At 49.2% G+C, this 21,882-nt stretch overlaps 7 protein-coding genes across 7 annotated transcripts; 3 read left to right on the top strand and 4 right to left on the bottom strand.

Annotated features, from left to right (window-relative positions):
• Positions 1–9: 9 nt before the first annotated feature.
• On the bottom strand, positions 10–1,523 carry FVEG_01041 (hypothetical protein; the record flags this gene model as incomplete). The annotated part of the gene is made up of 1 exon (XM_018887816.1): positions 10–1,523. One exon carries the CDS (start codon positions 1,521–1,523, stop codon positions 69–71), a length of 1,455 nt encoding a protein of 484 aa, XP_018743619.1. The 3' UTR covers positions 10–68.
• Positions 1,524–2,184: 661 nt separating this feature from the next.
• On the top strand, positions 2,185–3,910 carry FVEG_01042 (hypothetical protein; the record flags this gene model as incomplete). The annotated part of the gene is made up of 3 exons (XM_018887817.1): positions 2,185–2,461; positions 2,517–3,053; positions 3,107–3,910. The coding sequence occupies 3 exons, from the start codon at positions 2,185–2,187 to the stop codon at positions 3,736–3,738; spliced, it is 1,446 nt and encodes a 481-aa protein (XP_018743620.1). The 3' UTR covers positions 3,739–3,910.
• Positions 3,911–4,239: 329 nt separating this feature from the next.
• FVEG_01043 (hypothetical protein) lies at positions 4,240–6,056 on the top strand (the record flags this gene model as incomplete). Its single annotated transcript, XM_018887818.1, has 5 exons — positions 4,240–4,478; positions 4,534–4,977; positions 5,026–5,282; positions 5,347–5,774; positions 5,823–6,056. The coding sequence occupies 5 exons, from the start codon at positions 4,240–4,242 to the stop codon at positions 6,054–6,056; spliced, it is 1,602 nt and encodes a 533-aa protein (XP_018743621.1).
• A 96-nt stretch (positions 6,057–6,152) lies between these two features.
• Positions 6,153–7,117, bottom strand: FVEG_01044 (methylisocitrate lyase; the record flags this gene model as incomplete). Its single annotated transcript, XM_018887819.1, has 2 exons — positions 6,153–6,917; positions 6,965–7,117. The coding sequence occupies 2 exons, from the start codon at positions 7,115–7,117 to the stop codon at positions 6,153–6,155; spliced, it is 918 nt and encodes a 305-aa protein (XP_018743622.1).
• A 444-nt stretch (positions 7,118–7,561) lies between these two features.
• Positions 7,562–15,777, bottom strand: FVEG_01045 (hypothetical protein). The gene is made up of 2 exons (XM_018887820.1): positions 14,340–15,777; positions 7,562–14,289 (listed from the first exon to the last, which is right to left on the bottom strand). Exons 1-2 carry the CDS (start codon positions 15,719–15,721, stop codon positions 7,743–7,745), a joined length of 7,929 nt encoding a protein of 2,642 aa, XP_018743623.1. The 5' UTR covers positions 15,722–15,777; the 3' UTR covers positions 7,562–7,742.
• Positions 15,778–15,981: 204 nt separating this feature from the next.
• Positions 15,982–18,034, top strand: FVEG_01046 (hypothetical protein). The gene is made up of 2 exons (XM_018887821.1): positions 15,982–16,049; positions 16,106–18,034. The coding sequence occupies exons 1-2, from the start codon at positions 16,033–16,035 to the stop codon at positions 17,748–17,750; spliced, it is 1,662 nt and encodes a 553-aa protein (XP_018743624.1). The 5' UTR covers positions 15,982–16,032; the 3' UTR covers positions 17,751–18,034.
• Positions 18,035–20,911: 2,877 nt separating this feature from the next.
• On the bottom strand, positions 20,912–21,409 carry FVEG_01047 (hypothetical protein; the record flags this gene model as incomplete). Its single annotated transcript, XM_018887822.1, has 1 exon — positions 20,912–21,409. The coding sequence occupies one exon, from the start codon at positions 21,407–21,409 to the stop codon at positions 20,912–20,914; it is 498 nt and encodes a 165-aa protein (XP_018743625.1).
• Between the last annotated feature and the right edge of the window lie 473 nt (positions 21,410–21,882).

The following is a 21,882-nucleotide window of genomic DNA, read 5'->3' as shown; positions in this document are numbered from 1 at the left end:
TTTACTTAAGGGCCAGTTCGTTATATATTGAATTGTTGCTAGCACCGCCTATGGAACATAGTGTAGCTCTATCTGGCCAGCGGATTCTTCGATGTTTCACGAATGAGCTTAAAAAGTGATACAAGGTCATCCTGCTCCTCCAAAGACAACACTATCTCCTCAATCTTTGCTACAACTTCATTCTCAACAATGCCTTTGGTTAGCTGCCTCCATTTGGCCACTATATCTTCATTAGACAGGGGTGGATCCACGCCGAATGCATTCGGCACACCGTGATGTAGGACTGTCCCGTCTTCAAACACAATCCTCACTTCTTGACAGCCGATTGAGTCGCCATCCGTAACATGGAGTTTACACTCAGTGAGATCGACAAGCCTCCAAACATCGTTGTCAACGAGCATTTCTGGGGTAAACTGTGGCATCAAAACCTGTCCGTGAACAATTTGTGTGGCAGCCGTGAACGAGTTGCTCATCTGAGCTCCCGTTGCTGTAAGAGGCTTCACGGCTTTCCAGCCTCCGTGATGGAAAGCAGCTTCGCCAAGGAGGATGTCAATCTTCTTTATCTCATCGAATCTCTTCAGCCTATCGGGATGCTGCTCCTGGAGATGGCGGATACAGTCAATGCTCGGATGTGTACCTGCCATTGCTGCGTACGGCTTGATCCTGATGCCCTCCGTCTGCCACTTGATCCCCAGCTCGCTCGTCAACTCCTCCAGCCGATATTGAGGTTGCTTCCCATTTCCAGAACTGAATTGTTTCAAGAAGCCTCCATACTCGCGCTCAAAGACTTTCTTGATGCCAACATAGCCGCCTTGTGCCAAGACAGCAGCCAGAAGACCGTTCCGTGCTGCAAACCCATGGTGCATGCGCTTTACGTCGCTCTCGAACTGGGCAGACATGAGACCACACGACTGGGTACATGCTATCCCAAAAGCATCCTCGACCGTGTCCGCATCGAGCCCGTAAAGCTTGCTGACGCTGGCGGCGGCAGCAGCAGGTCCAAAGACTGCTCCAGAATGCCAACCTGATGAGAGAACATGTGTACCCCAGAGAGAACGCCCTACACGTGGCCCTGTCTCGTAGCCCGCGATAGTCGCGAGAAGCAAGTCTTGTCCGGAGGTTGTGAAGCGGGAAGCTTGTGCATTGGCTTGTTCTGCAGCGGCAAGCAGAGCTGGCAGAATGATGCTGTTCGAATGAAGGGGAGCCTCACTGTGCCAGTCATCCAGCTCGAAACCCTGGATGAAGGTTCCATTTAGAAGCGCGGCAGTGAGAGCGGTAACTTTGCGTCCCCCCCACCCAATGAGCGAAGCGTCTCCCTGTGTTGGCTCCAGGTTGAGCATAGCCTGCGCTGCCGTCTCAGACCAAGGTAGATGAGATCCGACAAATGCGCACGCCAGTCCATCGAGAATTAGGTACTTTGCTCGAGTACGCACTCGGTCCGGGATGTCATCCAGTTTCAGCTTTGAAACCCATTGTGACAGTTGCACCGTCGGGCTTGATGACTTTGGTTCTGGTTCACTCATGCTGAAGTCGCTGGTGGATGGATGTACGAATAGATGAAAGGACACCAATGTCCTAGGTCACTTGAGCATCTTATACATGACCTCTTTGCGGTGAGATTTAGTGTTCAACGAGATTCTCAGACTTTACTCCCTGATCAGCTCATCAAGTCAAAGATATCGGAGCCGTCTTAGTTCGAAGTCTACACAAATGCCATGCCGGCTTCGATCGGAATTCCGAACAACGCATTATCTACGTACCCAGGCGGGCTAACAAGAAGAAGCCACAAGGAGGCCCGAGATCACCTTTAATGCTATGGTTGCATTCTGAACCGGGCCATTCCTAGTGAACTTTGGGATTACCACGTACATTGGGAATTGATTAGATCACTACGGCTGAATAGACTGATGCTAATCTCCTGGGGCCGTGCGCCTACACTGGAGGAAGTCAACATCGGAGTTCCGAAGTGTATCTTACCCTCAGACAGCGTCCATGCCACCCCCGATAGATCTTCGAGGCTACTGAAGGTTCACACAGTCCGCCCTGCTTTCAGGTTGTGGAAGTATTAAAACCGCGAGTGTAGGCGAGGGAGTTTGATGTAGACCACCCAGCTTTTCTGTCAAGAAACTGTCTGTTATTACGCACGTATCAAGGCAAATACCATCAAGACCTTGACGATCTATCATGTCTGAAGAAAAGGCTCAGCAGGATACCTTTGAGAGGGTGATGGTGCAAAGAAGTCCTATCACTGGCGACAGAATGGCTCTTGTCACAGAGGCTGAGGAGAAGGCTGTCATGCGCAAGCTTGATTTCCATATTCTGCCTCTTTTGTTCCTGGTGTACACATTTTCCAACTTGGATCGCAGTAACTTGGGCAATGCTCGTCTTGCAGGATTGACAGATTCTGTGAACTTGGAGGGCAAACGTTACGACTGGCTTGGAACGGCTTTCTATATCGCATGTGAGTCACAGAACCAACAGGAGTGGCCAGGTTCGTGTCGCTGATAAGAAAACAGATATTTGTTCTCAGTGGACGGCCGTTGGTTTCAAACGATTTCCTCCACATAAATGGGTTTTCTTCTCTGCTATAGGTTTTTCTACCATATCAGCATGCCAGGCTGCCGTCACCAATTACGCCAGTCTGGTCGTCTTGCGTGTGCTGCTCGGTTGTTTCGAAGGTATGTTTTCCGGTGTGCCTCTATATCTGTCCTTCTTCTACCCCAGAGACAAAGTTGGCTTCCGCCAGGGCATCTTCCTCTCTGGCTCTGCCCTTGCAAACGCATATGGAGGCGTTTTGGGATATGCTATTCTGGGTATTCGGGGCTCGGTTGCGCCATGGCGATGCCTGTTCCTCATTGAAGGGTTACCAGTATGGATCGTCGCCATCCTGGCATGGTTCTATCTCCCGGACGACCTGCTCAGCGCCAGATTTCTTACCGACAGAGAAAAAGAAGTTGCCTGGCAGTGTGTTGGACGGGGACAAACCGTCGACTCAGGGGGCGCGGGAGGGGTTAGCTGGGCAGAATGGCGTTCAGCATTCTTGGACTGGCGGAGTGAGTAGTTCCATTATCCTTTACTTGCTCAGGCTGATGACTTGTTGTGTTAGGTTATGTGCCAGGCTTGATGTACTTCTCCTGCAACGTATGCTTTGGCTCGCTGCCTCTCTTCATTCCGACTATCATCTCCGAAATGGGCACGTTCAACCACCAAGAAAGCAATGGACTGTCCGCTCCCCCATACGCTCTCTGCTTTATCACAATTCTGGCATGTGCTTTTGCCAGCGACCGGGCTAAGCTACGTGGACCCTTTGTGGCCGCTGCTGCAATTGTATCAATAATAGGATACTGCCTTCTCGGTGTTTCCGAGGGGGTAGCTGCTCGATATGCGGGAGTCTTCCTCAGTGTACAAATCTTTGTCAGTATCAGCATCCTGCTTCCGTGGGTTTCGAGCGTACACCACACTGAGAGCAAGCGCGCCGGTGGGTGGGCAATATTCGCTACGCTGGGCCAGTTTGGGCCCTTGGTTGGCACGAACATATTCCCCAAAGACCAGGGACCGTACTATCACAAGGGTGCTTGGATCTCCTGTGGGTTTACCTCGTTGGTCGTGCTCCTCAGCATAACATACTCGCTTTTACTTTGCTGGGAGAATAAGCGACTGGACAGAGTGATGATTGAGGACGCCGGCGTAGCAATGGAGGGCGATGATCATCCAAGGGGGTTCCGATATGTCGTTTGAGTTGATTGATATGGCTGAGCCCAGAACGATATTCAGCTATGACTTCCACTTCTTGTGCTACTTACATGGACGTTAGATGGGGAATAACAAAGTTTCCGCTTCTTACGCTCTAGTTAGTTTATAGTAAGAAACAATACACGCCGGAAACTTAAACCCCCGCGTCGATCTGCCGAACAACCCGCAGTCGGAATTCCGAACATCCACAGACTAATGCAGGCGGATCGTGGGGAAGTTGTTCCATCCCTTGACTCCGAATCCATAAGCAACAAGTCAACTGTTCGAGCAATACGACGACCCTTGTCGAACTGTCTCTAACTAGTAGTTTCAGAGGAGTCAATCATGCATATGACAAGTCGCATGAAAGCCTGTGCTCGTTGCAGGCGACAGAAGGTTCAAAGGCTTCCTTGGGCCTAGGATAATTGAGATTTGCTAATTCATGGCTTATAGCTGAGGTGCGACTTGTACCAGCACCCCGGACAGCCATGTTCGCGTTGCAAACGCATGCGTATAGAATGCAACAATATAGTGGAAGTTCCAGAGGCTACTATAGACGCCTCGCCAGCTCGGTCTGATCGTACGGCTGTAGGCACTTCAGGCAGTGCCTTGATGTTTACCGCTGCGGAGCCATCTCCCGAAGTTGGTCCATCGTATGCTGTACAGCCAGGCCGATCTTCATCACTTTCTGAAATCCTGAGCCGAGAGGACATTGCGGTAAGACAGATAGACGAATGCTTTGCTCGGTAAGTGTTGCATCCCACCACATGCAGTAAATGGATCGCCGACTGAAATTGCTAGGTTCTTCAACCACTACAGTAAGCTTCTGCCTGGGATCTTTAGTGAAGACGATGTAAACTGCGAATCGTGCTTCAAAGAGTCTTCCCTCCTGTTTTGGACAATAGTTGTCACAAGTGCCAGGCACTTGGAGCATGCCACGAAGCTGCATCAGATAGCTGCTCAACACATCAGAGGCGGAACATTCCAGCCCCTTTTACACATTACGAACCCTATTCCCATTATAAAAAGCTCCCTGATTCTGTGTCTCTGGCCTCTTCCAGTGGACACAATGTGGAAAGACCCTTCACATGTGTATGCAGGCACAGCCTATTCGCTCGCTGTTCAGAATGGGCTCTTCGTCGATGGTCACGAGCAAGACTTTGCACGGACGCATACTTCTTTGTCCAAAGAGATGAGAGATATGAGGGCTCATCTGTGGCTCAACTGTTGTTTAGTTTTCCAAGCGTAAGTTCTCTTGTCTATAAGATTATGGTACTCGCTCAAGATGAACAGTACTAGCTTGTGTGATGGCCTCCCACACCTTTCTATCTCCGAGTCCAAGCCCTACCAGAGGAAAGCGAGGCTCGAGGAGATTGTGGACGCTTCATTCAATTACCGCATCAAGTGCCATGACATCTTGATTGATACCACTAGAGCATTTGGCGACATCATAAACGAGCAGGGCGAGGGCAGTAAGTCATTGCTACCGCTAATCAGGATCTTTAGTGAACAAGTGGAAGCCATCCCACTTCCTCTCCGTGATGACTTATGTATGTGCGAGCCAGCCTTAAGTGAAGTGTCATTGAACCGAATCGAATTTGACTGACTTACCAGGCTACCTTACCCGTTGTTGTACCCGTCTCGCAATATCAGCCTACTACTTCTTCCTACGAAGTCATGACTTCAAGAAACCAGGCCTGATCACAACCTTTTCAATAGCCACAGAAGTTCTTGATGTCGTGTCTCGCCTAGATGCTATGCAGGACTTTGCGTTATATGCTTCAAACTACTATACCCGCATGGCCTTGCTAGCGGCGTTCTGCATCCTACGAATAGTCCGGAGCCAGTTGAAAGAGCACATTGACCTGCGTGATGCTCAACAGTCACTGTTCAAGGCGATTTCATTCGTCAAGAGGCGTTCCATGCAACACGGTGACCTGGATGAGAGGTATGGGACGATCCTCTCCCAGTTGTGGTCAAACAGTGATTCGATGGATACTTCTACAGCCAACGGGCTGGATCTGAGGATCCGTAGTCGTTTGGTACGTGCAAGAGAAAGTTCCCCAGGTCTACTCACCTAACTGCTATAGTTTATGAGCGTCGTCTTTGACTCTCTTTGGTGGTGGCGAGTCGAATACAACGGGCAAGGCAGCCCATACGACACGAACAACACTGCGCCAGAACCTGGTCAAACCGACGACACAGATGCCAGCACGTTTTGGAACTCGACAGCTGCGCCTGTAGGCGACAGCTTTGGATTATCCAACCTCCCCGAGGTTTACATGGACTGGAACTTCCCTCTGAATATTGATTATATTGGGTAAAGAAAGCACAGGTGCTTCGAGGAGCTATATACAACGTCTTCTATGCAAGACGTTTTGGTAGCCAGCCTTGAGTGTAGCATGGCATCTTAAGACGCTTCAGTCCACGCCACCTTCAAAGTTAGATGCTCCAGCCTCCTCATCAACCTTCATCGACTCATCGAGCCCGCAGACCCGAAATAGATCTTGTGGTGTAAGCTCCGTATCTGCTGAACCGGTTTCCTTCAGCTTTTGCAGACCAGCCTTGACTGCAGTATAAGCCGGCGCCAGGGTGGCCAGCGGCACAATTATCATGCTGAACCCCAAGTTTTCGGCTTCTTTGGCTGAGAGCTTCGGCGTGACGCTATTCTCCACCATGTTCAGCAATACTGGCCATGGTGCGAGATCTGCGATCATCCGCCGCGCTTCTTCGACCGATCGAAGACCTTCGGGGAAAGCAGCATCAGCTCCAGCATCGCGTGCAGCACGGAGCCGTCCCAGTGCTTCTTCATATCCATGCTTCTGGATGGAGTCTGTCCGTGCAATGATGACTATATCACTTCCAATCCTTCGACGTGCTTGCACGGCAGCCCGTATACGGGCCACATACTCCTCCAAGTCCACCAGGACCTTTCCAGCGAGATGGCCGCATCGCTTGGTCTGCACCTGGTCTTCGATATGTAGCGCCCCGACACCTGAGCGCGAATATTGTTCAACCGTACGTGCCACCATGATTGGTCCGCCGTATCCGGTGTCCGCGTCAGCAATAACAGGCGTAGATGGTGACAAACTGGCAATCGTTTCTGCGCTCCGCCGCATGTCGTTCAGTGTTGCGATCCCTAGGTCAGCACATCCGTGAACGGATGCTGTGACTCCTGCTCCAGTCTATACTCGTCAGTTGAAGTTTTGATAGCACATCATAGCAGACTAACCATGTACAGGACATCAAATCCAACTTCGAGCGCAATGCGCGCAGAGAACCCATCGTATACACCAGGAGCAAGGATGAAATCACCGGCTTCTATCCTTTGGCGTAACAGTTTCCCCGCAGTGATGGATTTATTGACATCTCCTCGTGAGCCCATGATTGACTTGTTCAGTGGAGGGAATGTAGTTCTGATGAGTTTTGAGTTTTGTCTAGGGAGACCTATGTTGCATTGTGATTTATTTAATTCGGAATCAATCCGTTGTGAAGCCCCTTTTCATGCATTTGTTCAAGATGGACCGGAGTGGAAACTCGGAGTTCCTAACTATGACGATCTTCAACGATGCTGAGGGGCCGGAATTCCGAATGTCTTGGTTAGCTCAAACATGTCGATAATCACAGAGTCGCAGTCTCAGCACAAGACGTCATTTCGTGTAAAGATTCCGTACCAACGTTCCCCGAGGTCGGATAGAAACTGGAGTGCTAACGGCTGATGCAGAGGCCGATACCCGATCCTTGGGTTTGATTAGATTGGAAGCCCCAAGAAAGATACGAAGTAGAAGTCTGGCTCATACAGGACTGATGTATCAGAATTATATTGTTCCAATAGATGGGAAACCCTCGTGTGGAGAGAAGTTGGAACAAGTTGCAACAGGTAATGGCTAAATTTTCAATTCGTCTTCTTCTACAAATGACTTTTACCATGTCCAGATCATGACGCCGAGAAGCAATCTACCTAATGACACAAATCCCTAACGCCAGTTGATGCAACGTCGTCCATCATCTCACCACCGCTTGAAAGACTCTCGCATGACCTTCTGCTCCTTTGATCGAGTCTTTTTGCGCTCCTTATTCTTCTCAAACTTCTTTCTCTTGTCTCTTCCATACTTCTCCGGTTGTGCCAGTGCCTCAATCTTTCTCTTGCTTGAACGCTGCTCTCTCTTGGCCCTCACCTCGTCTCGAATAGCAAGAAGCTGCTTCGAGTACTCAGCCGTGCCAAATTTCTTTTGCAGGGAATCCATGAGGATCTGGGCTCTTGTCTTGAGGGCCTCATGTTTCGTCTTGAAGAGTTCATCGTTGGAGAAAGGTGGTGCAATAGAGGGATCAGTAAGATTGTGAAGGGGTACGAGGATAGTCTTGAAAGATGGTCGCAGGCGATCGGCTGAAGATCTCCGGCAAATCGTTTCAAGAAGCTCCATCGCAGCCACCTTTGGTGTGATGGCAACAGCCCTAGGGGGGATCTCGCGTCGAATAATATGAGAGATCTTCCAGAACAGATGTTGAAGATCGGTCTTTCGTTGTGTCTCCTCAGCCTGCTCTCCCCCCTCTTCCTCGTCCTCATCCTCCTCATCCTGCTGCTCTTGCTCGACATCACCGTCAGACCTCTCACCTTCAGGTACAGGTCGGAGAGGGAGGCGAGGAGCCAAGAAAGCAAGGACCTGGACAGCTTCCGCTCCGAGCTTCTCGTCGATGTCTCGGGTCGCCAAGACACCCAAACCAAGTCTCGCCAGGTTTTGGACCTTGGGCAGATCAAGTGTAAGACCATGGCTACCGACCACTGCTTCGCCAACCGCTGCATCACTGGCTTGCTGAGCAAAATCAGCCAGGTATGAGCTTGTCAGTCCAATAGATAACAATTTGACCGAAGTCGATTGATGTGACAGGCATCTCAATATGCTGGACCACATCTTCTCGCTACTGCTTGACAGAATCTTTTCAGGGAACACAGACAACGAGACCCGGATGACTTCAAGTGCCGCCTCCAAAAGCTCTCCATCAGCCTCTCGAATATCCTCCACCTCAATGACGCTGCTGATCTTTCCTAGAACGAGCTTGAAATCCTTCTTGTTCTTGGATGCATTTTCGTCGGACTCTAGATAGAAGCCGAAAACCTGGAAGGCAAGCTTGAGAACTGCCTCATTTCCATCCTGATCCAGCCATGTTCGCACAAGTCCGAGGAAAGTTTGAGTCCTCTCTTTGTCAGCCTTGCGGAATATCTCCTTTAGTAGTCCAGCAGCTGCAACTCGACACTTCTCGCTGTCGTCATTGGCGAGGACAAAGAATAGTGGAAGGAAACATGTGGAGGAGATCTCTTGCACGAAGTCATCTGATGATTTCATGAGGAGCAGGTGGACAATCTCCATGACAGATAGTCGGCCACCCTCCCGCTCGTATTTGAGATTGGCAACAATGAAGTTCAGTTGTTTAGTCCACCTAGCCTTTTTCTGAGGATATTCACGGATGAATTGGAAAAAGGCACCTCGAGCAAGGTCACGAGTGTCCTTATCATCATTGGTGATCATAACTGTGCCAACATAGTCCAGAGTGTCGTAAACGGCGGCGGTTTCCAGATGTCGGTCCAGAACCGACCGCAGAAAGTTGAATGTGACATGGCGATAAAGGGGTTCAGTGAGATCGTCCTTCAACTTGGCAAGGAGCATATCAACCGCCGCATCCTTCACGACAACATCACGACGCTCTCGAAGGACAACAGCAAGCAGTTTCAGAGCTGCCTGAGATAGGTCGGTTGTGGTGGACACTGCCATGGAGACGCTCTTGGTTGCTTCCTTCACTGCAACTTTGTACAGCTTGGATCCCTCATCGTCAAGGAATGGCACTTTGACAATGACAGCGAGTAGTCGGAACGCCGAGATCTTCACTTCGTCCTCTCCACCAACCATAGCATCGCCGAGTATGGGAATGAATCCGGAAATGTTGGTAGGGGTTCGCAAGCTATCGTGCTTCTTCAGTATTGCCCTCAGAATGTCCACCGCGAAGCGGATTAGCTTGTATGTGTGCTTAGTAGTTTTGCCTCGATCGCCGCTCTTCTTCGCACCCTTTTGAACAAGATACTTCTTAACTCGAGGGTCCAGCTTCTCTTCAACTTCAGGCTTTTGAGAATTATAGACGTCCTGAATGACCTCATAGCAGAAAACAAGGGTATCGCGGGTCTCGGCGGCAGGGTTTTGCAGAAGTCCGGCCGTAATACGCGCCATCAGGGTATCAAGCTTACGAACCATCTTGAGGTCAACCTTTTGCATCAGTAGCGCACGCAGTGGCTTGACCAGTTCGATAAGCCGAGTGATCGAAGCGTTCTTGGCTATAAGCTCCATCGAGTCTTGACTCTTGCTGCTCTTGATCTCCTTGGTCTGGGTGGTATAGCCCTCGGCATCCTTCTCTTGGCCGATGACGCCGAAGATATCATCCATGATGACCGTTACGACAAAGGTAAGGCAATAGTCCAAATCACCAGGAGAGCAGATGGGGATGATTGCGACCAGAATGGAGTGCATGGTGTATGAAAGCACATGGAGCTGGTAACCTCTGGTTAGAGCTCCTCGCAACTCTTTCAGGATGAAGCCAAAGTAGGAGGAGCCGAGGATAACAGCAATCTTGACTAATGTGTCTCGAGCCATGTCACGAGCTTCGACAGACTTGCTGCGAAGAATGTGACTAATATCAGTCAAGACACCAGCCAGTTTCTGGTCCATCTGGTCCGAGGGCAGCAACTTTAGAAGTCTGACAATGATCACGCCAACGGGAACACGGTAGCTGACTTCCGACTCGTCCTTTTCGTGGAGATGCTTGACAAGCGTGGGCAGGAAGGTATTAGTAACCTCGATGCTCAATTTCTCTGCCGTCGGAATAGTAAGGGGGAGTCTGGTGGTGGCTGATGACGATGCATCAACCTCATCAATCTCCATGCGCTCCTGCGGCTGGTTTTCAGCTGCGTCGACAAGTGCATCAGCGACCTTGCTTAAAAGTCGAATTGTAAACTTCTGTTGTTCGGGCTTGGCTTCAACATAGCCGATGTATCTTTGGAGAGTGGTGCGATAGTGTTTCCAGTGCAGAGAGCTTGCGAGATTACCGATGGTGATAATTGCTTGAGCGCCAAGTCCATGGTCATCAACTCCATCAGCGCGACCAAAAATGAAGTGCTCAAGGAGTGGAATAAAGAACTGAGCCAGGTTTTGGCTTCCCATCTCCTTCTGCTTGTTGGCTGCTTCCAAAATATGCAGAGCCTCTAACTGTCTTGCTGTTGCAGGACTCAAGATATTAAAGAAGAAGGTTAATTCAGCGCTGTCCTCGGTCCGATCATTCAACAATGCACTGAGGTCAGCTACGGGTTCCCATTCGGGCATTGTTGATAGGAGATGACCCATAACTCGAAGATACTCTCGCCGAGCTGTGTCGGATGGCTCCCGGGCTCCGGCGTAAAGAGCAGGCAAGATGACACCTCTCAAATGGATGTCAAATCTCGCCTTCGAAATTTCAGAAGAGCATGTTGCTGCATCCATAATGAACCGCCGAAGTCCATCGGCCGAGTTAGACGAAAGAATACCGAACTCGGCATCATCGCGAATGTGATAAGTCAAGTTATGAAGCAAAGGTAGCCACTGCTTTGGAGTTAATGGAGTCTCCCGATCGCCCGAGATTGCACTGTAAGCGGCCAGGCGCCTATCATAATCCGGCTCATCGACTCGCCCCTCTTTGAATGAATTGAGCGCTGCACAGAGGCCAGCAACTTCCTGGAGGCTGTTGTCCTTCCCAGCGATAGCCAGCATGGCCCTGGAGAGTGATTGTCTATTTTCGCGATCTTTAAAGTAACTGAAAAGAGACGATATAGTGTCGTAAACATTGTCGAGAAGTGCTTGGTTCTCAAAAGCAGTGGAGCGAGTCACATACTCCTCGACAATGAGCAGGATCCTACCCTTGAGCTTGGGGCTGACTCTCCGTGGAGGTTGGTTCAGAAGGAAGATGGAGATCTCGATCACGGTTTGAATGTCCTCGGTATCCTGAACAATAGGAGCCATGGTCAGGATTGTCTCAACACAGGCCTCCATCAAGTCATTACTAATCCCGGACATGTCCAGAACAGTAGAGATCTGTGATAAGATTGTCTTCGAGTTGGTGTCGAGAAGGTCTGCTTTGATAACCTCATTGAACTCGGACTCTTGTGCGGGCGCAGTAGCAAGTTTGATCAAGTTTCGGATTATAGTAAGAACATGAATTTTGACTTCATCCTTACCCTTCTCAATTGAAAGACATTCGATAACTTTGGGAAGAATGCCCTCGGGAATCTTGCTATGTGGTGCAAGGAATAGTGCAATTCTGGGGAGAACAGACCAAGTAGCGAAAAGTTGCAGCATGCCGGAAACCCCCTGTGTTGTCTCGCTGGGCAAATTTTCTAACCTTGGGGCCACAACATCCTCAAGAATGATATCCTGGTATGATGCCCATTGGAAAGATTGAGCGTTTTGGAAAAGAGCGATCAAACACTTTAAACCAGTTGATCGAATGACCCTAAGAAGAGACTGCGTGCTGGCCTTCTCTTCCTCCTCTTCACTCTCTGGGCCCATACCTTGTGCGCTGAGTTGACGGCAGGCAAAAACAAGGCAGTACAAGACAGCATTGAGGAGTGTTCCCAGATAGGGCGTGGCGTTGGTGCCAAGCTCGGATATGACGGAGGAAATCATATTGAGAAAACCAACTTGCTTCCTGATGGAAAGGATAGGCTCCTCGAAGATCGTCTTTGAGGCGCCGACAACCTGAACATCTTTCAGCTTACCCGTGGCAATGTCCAAAAAGCTGCCCATGTCTTCGACGCTGAGGTTCCGAAGGACTGCCAGCCGAGTGGCCTGCAAGCCATGCCTGCCGCTTGCTGCACCCTTCTTGGAAATTGTACGACCGTAAAGCAATCTAAGGAGAACAGGCATCAAATCAGCCCTGTGCTCTGGTTTGATTGCGTTCTCATCCTGAAGGAAGACTGTAAGCTCATTTTTGAAACGAGCTTCATCTAGAAGGAACTCCAGGTTTTCTTGATAGGTCTTGATAGCCTCCTGTTTCCAAGCGAGAATGGCCTTGAGGGTAACCTTCTGGACCTCAACGTCACCATTCTCCATCAATTGCATGAGTGCGGTATAAACCTCTTCATGTTGGTATAAGACCCGGGGGTTGATGAACTGTGAAAAGACACTGAGCATAGCCTTACGATCGGCGAGAGACCAAGTGGCACCCTCGGAGACATCTTGATCATTTGCTGAATCAGGGGTTCGGTCTTCACTCGCCCAAACCAAGAAATGTGGCACAAGGAGCCGAGATCTCCTCTCTGCAATCGAGGGAATCGCGTTAAACACTTTCAGCGCACGAGACCTAGAGTTTCCAGCGACTGTTTCCGCAGTTTGCTGCTTGTCGTCGAAATTCTGCAGCATCAACTCATCAGGGCGGTCAATGATATTCTCCACCTCGGCTGCGACTTCTTCGAGTCGACGCACGTTGGTACATTCAAAGTCGGAAACAAATGCGGGACGCGAGCTCTGGGTTTCAGGTTGTGAGGGGCCCCAGCGAGCTGAGGGGATCTTCAGCCAGCGGAAAGCAACCTCACAGACTGCCTCTTCTCCGGCCTTGGTCTGTGTGATCTGCTTCATAGTCTCTACCGAATCATCCCACACAGGCGACAGCTTGACTGTCAGCATACCAAACAAGAAAGCAGGCACAGCTCGTTGTAACCAAGAGCCCTCCTCAAACGAAGCGTAATTCTGACCTAGCTTGCGAAGATGCATAGCGATTGTCCTTGTATGTGCAAGACTTAGCGGAGTCTCCTCGGTCTCTATCATAGTCTCGACAGCGTTCCAACTGTCTGGCGTCGGGCTAAGTGCTTTCAGTAAATTCAAGGACGCCAGTCTCAGATCGTGTGATGGAGAACTCAGGTTTTCAATCAATGATCTAGTCACCGGGTCCTCCTCGCTGGATGAGCTATCGCTACTTGTACTGTCTTGTCTCCGTGCAATCTCCTTACTTTGCAGGATCTCTTCATACGCGAGATAGGCATGCAGAAAGCTTACTGACTGGGAGAAACGTGGAACTGCAGCTCGGAGCAGGGGGCTCAGAGTGATGTCGACGGAGCCGGCGGCCTTGCTCATACGAAGGTAAGCATGGAATCCTTGGCCAACAATGAAATGAACTTCGTCGGATGCCAGGGTAGATGAAGGGCGAAGGGCGAGCTTGAGTTTCCGGAGCAGGAGCTCAGCGATACGAGCATTTGTTGACGGGTGAACAGTCGTCAACTCAAGTATCTGAAGAAGAGCAGAGTATTTTGGCAAGCATCTATCCCGCCAAACTTGAGGATCTTTGTTATAGGGCCCCCTTTCGGGAAATGGAGAGATCTCTAGGCGTTCGAACTTGGAGACAATCTGATCCTGCCAGCCTTGTGGCATTCTGCAACTGTCCTTCTCGCCAGCTGGTGGGAAAGCACGGTTTTCAGTCATCTTTGGTAATAAGATGCAAATCATGTCCTCGTTAGGTTCCTCTGACCAGTGGTTCGCAATAAATCTAAAATAGTCAGCAAATATTAAAAACCGCCTCTCATCTTGAATGCTCACCTTTGAAAATCATTACGGAAGAGACTTCCAAACCGCTGAGCATCCAGCTCGCAGAAATAAGAGCAAAAGGGGATGAACCACTTCATCAGGGGCTCCCTGCTTAGTGATTGAGTAAGAGGAACGATATGGGGTATCAATGCATCAATAGGTGCATGGTGCCAGACAATGGCAATATTGACGATAACAAATTTCCAAACAGCACTTGCGGCGTCTTGCGGCACTTCCAGGCCAGCTTTTGTAACCTCAGATAACAGCTCGACAAAGTTCGTGATAAGTGGTGCCCAGTCCGTGAGGCGATTTCCTTTCCTAACACCAGCCATGGTGCCGTATATCCGGAAGAGAGGAACCGCTTGCCACTGGCGATCAGCAGGAGACACACGCTCCATGTTGGCTCGAATGGTCTCATGGACTCCGGTAGCGAAGTCTCCAAAAGTATCAAAAGTCGCGTGGTGGATAACACTGGTGAGAACGCCGCAAACGACATCGGTCCAAGTGGTATCTTTGGTGAGCGTTCGCTCCTCCTCGGGAATTGCATCAACGAGCGCGGCGAATACAGCCGGGCCAGTTGAGTGGATGATATTATCAGTACCCTTGATTGCCTCAGCAAACATATTCATCAATCCGTCCTTATACAAGGTGAACTGGCGGTCATCCTTGATACTCAGAAGATCATCTCGCGCGCATTCGACCAGGCGCTTCAAGGCTGTCTCGCGGTGTGAGGGCGCTGCCGCTTTCTTGACCAAGAAGCTAAGAGCTTCGGCCGCAAATCGAGCAATATGGGGGGGGTGTCGTGACTTTCCGAGAAGGGGCGCCATAACCTTAAAAGTTGGCCGTAAGTCTGGTACAAGAAGTTTCGAAAGGTACTTGAACAAGAAGGCGAGGGCGCCAAACGTCCACTCTATAACATCGACATCCTGGGGCTTCGCAGCAATAGCCACAATCAAATCCAAACTCCTGCCGTAATGTTTCTCAAATCGAACTCCCAGGTCATGTGAGAAAGCGGTGAGAAGGTCCAATAGAGGCTCCAGAGCTTCCTTATCCTGTCCTGCTATGAAATCGGCCAACAAGTCCATTATCCTCTGCTCGAAATAGAGAAGTTGCGGAAGGCTCTCGCAAAGCGGCCAGACCTTGGTCTTGAACGCAGAAAACGGTTTCGAGACATTGAGTTCTCCCCATTTCTGCAGCCCGGTCTGAAAATAGGACGTCGTGGTAGAAAGGTCTTCGTTATCGAGGTCATGACGGCGAACCTTTCGCAATGGTTGGAGCGAGTTGAATTTGGATATTTTCGTAGTAAAAGACTCCCATCGGTGGTTCTTTTGATGGGGTGTTGAGTTTTTGTTCTTCCGCGCCTTGGTGATGCGCCCTGACGGGTTGGACGGCATCTTGGCGGTATGGCTTTGTGGAAGGACAGAATTCTCAGACTTGAAGATTCAAATCCTGGTGCAAAAAAGAGCTTCACATACCGCGAAAATGCGTCCCTCCAAAACTTTTTTCGCCGGTTGAGAAGCGGCAAAACCGATAAGGCGGCGCTAATGCGGGAAGACCCACCACAGCCAATCATGCGCGCCTCGCATTCTCTTATCTCTCTTAAGCTCAACGCGCTTCTGTATGCACTTTCATCATAGCTTCTTCATTTCATTGCCTGGGAGAGAAGTTATCGTGATAACCTCACTATATCACAACCACACCCAAGATGGCTGCACCAAAAATGTAGGTTATGACTCCAACTCACTACTCACTTGTACGGTCTGACGATTTTCATGAAGTATTGTCTTGGGCAGCCTCAATGGCCAGCTTGAGCCAGCGTTCAAGAAGCTAGCAACATTACACGCCAAAAACAACTTCTCCATGGCCATCCTCACTGGCGATGTCTTCAGCGCAACCCAAGACGATGACTCTGTGAATGCGCTTCTAGACGGGTCCATCGAAGTCCCTCTACCAACCTATTTCACCGTTGGAACCCGCCCACTCCCACCTCGTATTGCTGCTAAGGTTGAAGCCGAGGAGGAGATCTGCGAGAACCTACATTTCCTAGGCAAGCGCAGCATTACCAAGACATCTGATGGTGTGAGGATTGTCGCATTGGGTGGCCAACTGGATCCCAATCTCATTGCAGGACTATCTAAGGAACAGCACCTCCCATTCCACACAGCGGATGACGCAAAGAGCCTGCGCGGTGCGAACAACGCTGATATTCTTCTGACGTCGACATGGCCAGCAGGTGTCTGGACTGGGTCTCAGGTTGCACTCGATCCCGCAAACCAAGCGTCACTCGCCGTTTCGGACAATATTGCAGAACTATGTGCAGCGCTCAAACCACGCTATCACTTAACAGCTTCTCCAGAAGCCTTCTTCTACGAACGAGAGGCTTTCGTTCATCCTACCGAAAAGGAAACGGACAACACCTCCGTCACTCGGTTCATTTCAATGGCCCCTTTCGGCAATGACGCCAAAGCAAAGTCTTTGTACGCTTTTAGTCTCAACAAAGGAGATGCTTCAGTACCTCCTGGTGCGACAGCTTCGCCGTTCAACCCTAAGACTAAGAAGCGTGCACCCAAGGATGATTCTTACAGCCGATACGGGGGTGACGATAACAGCAGAGGCCATAGAGGCCGACGCCAGAAGCAGCACCATCGGTCGCCACCTCCGGGTCCTGATCGGTGTTACTTCTGTCTCTCAAATCCCAACCTATCGGCCCACATGTGCTGTAGTATCGGCGACGACGCCTACATCTCCACGGCCAAAGGTCCTTTGCCAACCTCGAACACATTTGCAGAGCAAGGCCTTACCTTTCCAGGCCACTTGATCATCATTCCACTACCACATAACCCTACAATACCGAGCATCGGTCCTGTCACTGACCCAGCAGGAGAAGCCGCAAAAACCTACAATGAAATGACACGATTTCGAGAAGCTGTTCAGGCAATGATTGCCTCAAAGACCTCACACAAGCTCGGCGTCGTGACGTGGGAAATCAGCCGAGAGCGCAATGTTCACCTTATCTGGCAACTAATGCCTCTCTCAGCCGATCTCATTCGCAAAGGCGTCGCGGAAGCCGCTTTCAAGGTCGAGGCGGAGAATCAGTCTCTTCCAGCTTTCACCGCCCGGGAGCTCACACTCGAACAACAGGCCGAGTCAGGGGGTGACTTCTTCCGTGTATGGCTCTGGGCGGACGATGGCGAGGACCGTATTAAGGGTAAAGCCCTCGTCATGCCTCTTCCCTCAGACGTACGCTTCGATCTTCAGTTTGGACGTCGTGTGCTAGCTAAGCTTCTTGGCCTTGAAAGTCGCCTGGTGTGGAAGGATTGTGAACAGACCGTTGAGGAGGAGACGAAAGACGTCGAGGCTTTTCGGGCGGCGTTCAAGGAATGGGATTTCACTCTTCAAGAGGGCGAAGAAGCTGCTGCTTGATTTCTTGGGTTCTGGCACGGGCGGCGTTTAAAAGAAACTGGTTCTGGGTAGAATTTCTTGATTTGAGGGGCGTTTTTCTTTTCCCTATCTAGGAAAGGCAGGCTTAAGAGGATGAAATTAGAGGCATAAAGGAGCTCGTATGCGTCCTCTGTGGCCAGGCTGTTTATCCTGAAGAACACTTCTTATTAGATACACGGGTAGCTAGGTTAGAGGTCAGTCCCTACTTTGTCTATGGTTCCAGTCGGGCTATAACCCTGAGACCGATAAAGAGAATATTTCCCTGTTTTTAATCACCCGAATCGGACGGACTTACCTATGCCTCCGTCTTTATAGACCTCCCTCTCACACCCCGACAAGACAAACCTGCAGCAACAACCATTATCGCAGCTGGCTGTAGAAGGCTCTTTGTCATGGATGAATTCAACACCGTCTCTCCAACCTCATCATCACAGCCTGGCAAGGCTCGATTATCAGCTGTCTTTTGAGCCCTTAGAAAAGTCCCTATATGGCCACCCTGACGAGAAGATCAATTCCCCGGTTGTCTTCGAAAGGCTTCCCTTTTGCAGCTTGACCCAATGGATCAGTTAGACCTAGGGCAGGTCTTTATCTTCCTATATAACTGCATCCATTACATATCTAGTTGACCTGTGGAACCTTGAGCAAAGGGTAACCCTTGGTCTACAAAGAGGCTGTAGACACCTTCCTTAGCTTACTTCCTTTTACAGCATAACCAAAGATGTGATACATATAAAGGGTACTAATAGTAAACCGGTATAGAAAAATGAGATGCAAGAGTCCTTGGGTCAATTGTGGGCGGTAATAGAGATATTGTAGATTTCAGAGTAAACTACTAGACCAAGTGGTATAAGAAAGGGAGGAGAGTTTTTAGTATTATACATCGACGGAGTATATCGGATTTAAATAACATATATCTCATATTGATCAAGAGGGATGATAATAATCTATTCGTGTTCGGCAACTGCGGTTTTGTCTGGAAAGACTCTTATTCATCCATTCGTGAATAGAAGCCTGGAACACTCAGAAAAACTCAACCTGATATACACGCTTTATGATGAAAAGCACTACGCAGTATACTCCTATTGTGGCGTCTTGGAAAGTTCTGCTGTACAATTTCCGCTATTCGGACATTTGCTGTGGAGCTCAATGGGACCTGGTATATCAACCGAGAAGCGAGCGTCTTCAAATGTCAAAACGCAGCCCCGGCTGAAGGGCCAAAACCAGGTATAAAACGGTTACCGAGTTGACGCAAAATATCGAGAGTCAGCATCCATGCCCCAGCTGCAGTTGTGGAAACAAGGTCACGTTTCACTGATAGGTTGCTGAGGAACTGTCGTGACTACCGTACGTGTATGCAGGCTTCAATCGAAGCTCGTCCAATACCATTCGTTGTGTGTCCAACCCTTGCAGGTTCGCAAATACTGTCCTACACAGATGTGCTTCTATCAATTCAATACCAAGCTTCATTAACTTTGGATGTTGTTTTACATCCATTGAGTAACGGATATTACCTAGGCCGTGTGTCTTAGCTAGATGTTGTTTGAGTATGACCTCGTGCCTGGGTTATCTAAATTGGAATTATTCGATAGGCACAATTGTACCCCAGGATGTGCTCTTGAATACAGAGAAACATGCATGCTTATTCTGATTCGTGGTGGTCCTTATTTCACGTGGATGTTGCAGGACGGAAGCATGAAGCTCAATATCGTTGTGTTAGGTTTGCCCTGTGCTAAAACAAGGCGAACAACATCCATGTGGTTTCTGCACTCGTATAACGACTGACCACATCAATAGATATATCTCATGCTCTATGTACTGCGGGCAACTATGCCGGGCAACTGAATGTTATGCCTGTCAGGCACGTTAAAAAGCCCACATTGTATGAAAAACTTGTCTGCGCTTGTGGCTATCCAAGACGAAACTAACGTCTGGACCCTGAATATCTTGACCCTGAGCTACCCTGTATTTGGAGCTTTCAATATGACTTCGTCAACGCTTGGATCCTTTTCAGCAGAAAAATGGATTAATCCACTAACCACTGACCACCGTCATGGGTCGGGACATGAGAATGGCTTCCGAATTCCCAGGAGTCGCGGCAGGGCCGGAGACGATAATTATCGTAAACGCCTCAGAAATAAGACCTTGTCTGTATACTTACTCCCTTACGTCGTATATCTTGAGGAGTCAAGTCTCAGTCTCAGTCCATGTTGGAAAGCTTGGACATAGTTTTCATTTCCGCCTTTCCGTCAGGTCTGTGCTTTTGGAAAGGTGAACTGCGAACGTGTTCACTCATCGTTAGACCTCAAGATGGAGACACTTAACGTAGGGGTTGGTTAAAAGAAAGACTGTGTACAACCGTCATAGTGCAAATCGTCTATGCTGAGCATGAATAATCATGTATAAGTCTGACTGGGATTCGTTGACGAATAAAACACAAAAGGCATGAACTTGAGCATAGTGGCATGGTGCTAGGTCTCTCAGCATTCTACGACGGAGCTAATAATAATTACTGTCGGTTCCAATCAACTTTTGAGTATATAAATGCAAATCATTGAATATCACATAGTATGATAGTGACGTGTGTAGAGCTTGGATATCGGGCCACGAACTTGGAAGCTATGGTATGCGGAACACTGACATAGCAAGACATATAATGTAATGCAATACTCAAGTCGAAGTCTACGTCTACAGCCTCACTTCAAAAACCGGCTCGATTGACTTGCTGGCCCCGGGAAATGAGTGTGTTGACTCGTAGAAAGGGATTTGAAGGTGCCAAAAATGAATGTTGGTCGATGCTTGTGCTAGCAACCGTAGCTCAAGCGTAGATCGCCTGAGCAACAATTCAAGGATCAAAGCTGGGGAGAGCTTGAAGACAGAATGACAAGGACAGGCCAGAGAGGGAGTCTTGAAAGACGAATAAAGTCAGAATATCTTAGTCGAGGCCTCTTAAAAAAAGGAAAGAAATTGCGAGAAAGGGAGAAGAGGCGTTACAATGTGTAAAGCCGTCTTTTCTTATTGTGACACGTCGTCGCCGACAAAGAAAAAACAAAACAAATTAAGATATGGATGGATCGTAAACTTGATGTTTGCGCTACTAGGGTCTCTTTTGGCACCTTAAAATCCCGGGAGCGTGGGTCGGTCCACTAAAGTAGGTACCTACTGAGAGCAGGAAGGAAAGAAGATGTAAGACATAATACAAAACGACATGGAGTACAGAGTACTGCTATGGGTGACTGTGATGAATGGATGTGTCCAAGAAGAGCATCTATGTCTACCGAGTTGATAGTAATAGCTGCAGTTTGATCTCTCAGATCGCATCGGTCTTTCAATACCTTCCTAGAATAGTCTTCCTCATCTCGAGTGCCCAGGTTGGCCTTTGGCAAGTATTGCATGATAGCCTTGTCTGAGACGGCATCAAAGGCAACAAAACGGTGCGAGATCTTCCATGATCTGTCCCTCTTCTCGAATTGGTCTACATATCGGACCAAGAAAGTAATCCAGGTCTCTTGACCGTCGGCCTCGTTGACTGTTGTGGCGGTGCAGTATGTCTCAGCACTTGCAGTTGTGCCATCCGGTCCAAGTTCGATCAAAGACTGGCCGATTTCGTGATGCACAGCACGTGCCGAATCAGAAGCAGTCATTGTATCATAAAAGTACCTCGCAGGTCCATTAAAAGAGCCATGATTGTCGATAGCATCTGGGTGATAAACAGATTGGACCAGATGGCGGATCTTGCGATCTGCGCCACGAACAAACTTGTAGATTACAGAGCGAATCTCATCCTTATCAACGATAGACTGGAGAGATTGGCTAGGTAAGTTTAGCGTCCGCCAATGGTGAGGCCATTTCGAAGCTAGGAACGATCCAAAGCTGAGGAATAAGTAGGGTTATCCAGAATGTTAGCAAGATATCAAACAATCGACAAAGTGGTAGGGACGGGAGTCTCGGATATCCACCTCATCCATCTTCTCCACTCGTTCACGAAGCGAAAGAAAGCCAGATGGTGAGCAAAAATGCACGTGACGGCGCGTTAGACCCATAGAAAAAGAAGAAAAAGAAGACGCGACACGCTTCGTATTTGTTTACTTTGGAAAGCGGGTGCGAATTGTCACCT

Source organism: Fusarium verticillioides, chromosome 1 (assembly GCF_000149555.1).
Source record: "Fusarium verticillioides 7600 chromosome 1, whole genome shotgun sequence".
Classification (NCBI taxonomy): Eukaryota; Fungi; Ascomycota; class Sordariomycetes; order Hypocreales; family Nectriaceae; genus Fusarium; species Fusarium verticillioides.
Note: the sequence above shows the minus strand (reverse complement) of the source record. Positions and strands in the feature narration are given on the sequence as shown.